The sequence below is a fragment of the Empidonax traillii genome, unplaced genomic scaffold (genome assembly GCF_003031625.1).
Source record: "Empidonax traillii isolate 1590-97213 ecotype Southwest subspecies unplaced genomic scaffold, ASM303162v1 scaffold6424:size6075, whole genome shotgun sequence".
Taxonomy (NCBI): domain Eukaryota; kingdom Metazoa; phylum Chordata; class Aves; order Passeriformes; family Tyrannidae; genus Empidonax; species Empidonax traillii.
The window spans coordinates 3,887-6,075 of NW_020961617.1; the positions used below are offsets into that span (position 1 = coordinate 3,887).

At 50.8% G+C, this 2,189-nt stretch overlaps 1 protein-coding gene across 1 annotated transcript; it reads left to right on the plus strand.

Moving 5' to 3' along the window:
- Positions 1–6: 6 nt before the first annotated feature.
- On the plus strand, positions 7–2,102 carry LOC114073432 (cytochrome P450 2J2-like). The gene is made up of 4 exons (XM_027911191.1): positions 7–635; positions 1,142–1,307; positions 1,458–1,607; positions 1,953–2,102. The coding sequence occupies exons 1-4, from the start codon at positions 447–449 to the stop codon at positions 1,985–1,987; spliced, it is 540 nt and encodes a 179-aa protein (XP_027766992.1). The 5' UTR covers positions 7–446; the 3' UTR covers positions 1,988–2,102.
- Positions 2,103–2,189: the final 87 nt, after the last annotated feature.

The window sequence follows — 2,189 nt, forward strand, 5'->3', positions numbered from 1 at the left end:
GGGCTGAGCCAGCGGCTTTGGGAACAGCGCAGCGAAGCTGCCGGAAGGTTTTAATCTTGATCCCGCAAAGCTCATTTCTGTCCTTTAGGCAAGGCAGGCATCACCGGGCTTTAGGGAAGCAGCGTTGGGAGGCGGGAGGGGAAAGGGGCAGCTGGGGGTGTTTTGGTTTGTGGTGGTTTGTGGTTTTCAATCGCAGCAGAGGAAATGCTCGCGTTTAATCAAGAAGGGGTGTAATCCCTGCTGAGAGCTGGGAAAGCAGGAGTCTGAACGCCGCCTCTAGACCAGGGCAGTAAAAGCTGCTCCGTGCTCTCTTCTGTTTGTGCCCACAGAGCCAGCACATCACCCCTCTGCCCGTGTCCCTGGGGATTGATTCAGTGGTGCCCTTGGAGCTCAACCTGTCCTGACACACTGTTGGACACATCTGTGCACCGCCTTCCCATCCAGCCATGCTGCACTTTCTCTGGGACAGCATCTCCTTCCCTACACTCCTCATCTTCCTCATTGTCTTCCTGTTTGTCGCCGATTACATGAAGAACAGAAACCCAAAGAACTTCCCTCCCACCCCTTTACGCCTTCCCTTTGTAGGGCACCTTTACTTGATGGACTTCAAAGATCCCATAAGTGGAGTGGAGAAGGTACAAGGGTGGTGGGCACTGTGGCAGAAGGGACAGAGGGATTTGCAGCTCCAGGGAAAGGGTTAAACTAGATGCCATGGGCCAGGAAGGAGGTTTGTCATCACAGGTGCAATTTTCCTGTTTACAAGGTGGGGCACAATTGTGCAGTTATCCCTGGGGCAAAGGGCACAACATGATCCCAGAGTTGCTGTCGCAGCTGTCAGAGCCTTGAAGGACTGAGTTCGGGGCTGGGAGGGTGTCTGGGAAGGGAGCAGAACAAAACATGGATAAAGGTAGATCTGAAAAATCAAACCTTGAGAGGTTTACTTCCTTTATGGCCAAATAATACCAAGTCTGATCAATGATTCAGAAAAGAAAAAACACTCTGAAGTCAGGCAGAGATTTGTTCACAAATTCTGTTTCCTCTCCCACTCTCAGCTTCCCTTAATTTTACCTGTGCCCTACGACAGGGCTGTCACTGTCCCAACAGACACATTTATTCAAATGAAACCCCTTTTATCTTTTTGCTCACCCAGCTTACTGAAAAATATGGTGACATCGTTGGCACTTCAATGGGCAGCATGAAAGCTGTGGTAGTAAATGGGATGCGGCTGGTTAAGGAAGTGCTTGTAAACCAAGGGGAAAACTTCCTTGAGCGACCAGAAATTCCTACGGAGGTTTTCAGCAAGATAGGTGAGTGATCCCTCAGGACATGCACCTCAGCTGGAAGGTCCAGGTGTTGGCCCTGCAGAGGTCTGAGACAGCTGGGGAGAAGGCAGAGCCCTGGAGCTTTTCCACTCCCTGGGGGATCAGCCTTGGCTCACAGGGGGCTGTTTCTGCCAGGACTGATCAGCTCCAATGGGCACTTGTGGAAGGAACAGAGGAGGTTCACCTTGACCACCCTCCGAAACTTTGGCTTGGGGAAGAGGAGCGTGGAGGAGCGCATCCAGGAGGAATGCCGATTTCTCGTGGATGCCATTAAGGATGAGCAGGGTGAGTGCCACGTGCCTCTTTCAGCAGCTGGGCTGAAGGCAGGAACAGGCCTGTTATCATTGCACCCATGGTTCACTGCATGCAGGAAAATACCTTACCTTACAAGGGATGCTGCAGCCCCACCAGCGTCCCTGCTCCCTCCTACAGGGCTTTGGCCTTCAAACTGCCTGGGGAGTGCAGGCAGGTAACACCCCACACATTGTTCATAGCCCACCTTCTGCCTCCTGCTCTCTCGGAGATCTCTGGGAAATACCATGTGTGTATAAACACTGATGTTCACAAGGAATTCCAGTGACATAAACAATGATACTTCCAATGAATTCCAGTGACATCCCTCTCCTGCAGATCTTGCTTTTCAAAGGAAGCAAACATCTCCATAACCTGATAGAACTGGACTACTGGGGTTTTCCAGACAAGCTTGGCCAGCTCATGGGGGCAGCAAGATGTCCAAGCAAAGCTGTGACACAGGATGGTCACTGGGACCACTCATTTAATTCGTATTTCTTGACCATTTTACCTTTACCAAGTGTGTTTTCTTCTCCTTTTCTGACAAGACCAGAAGACAATTGATCTTTTTCTTCT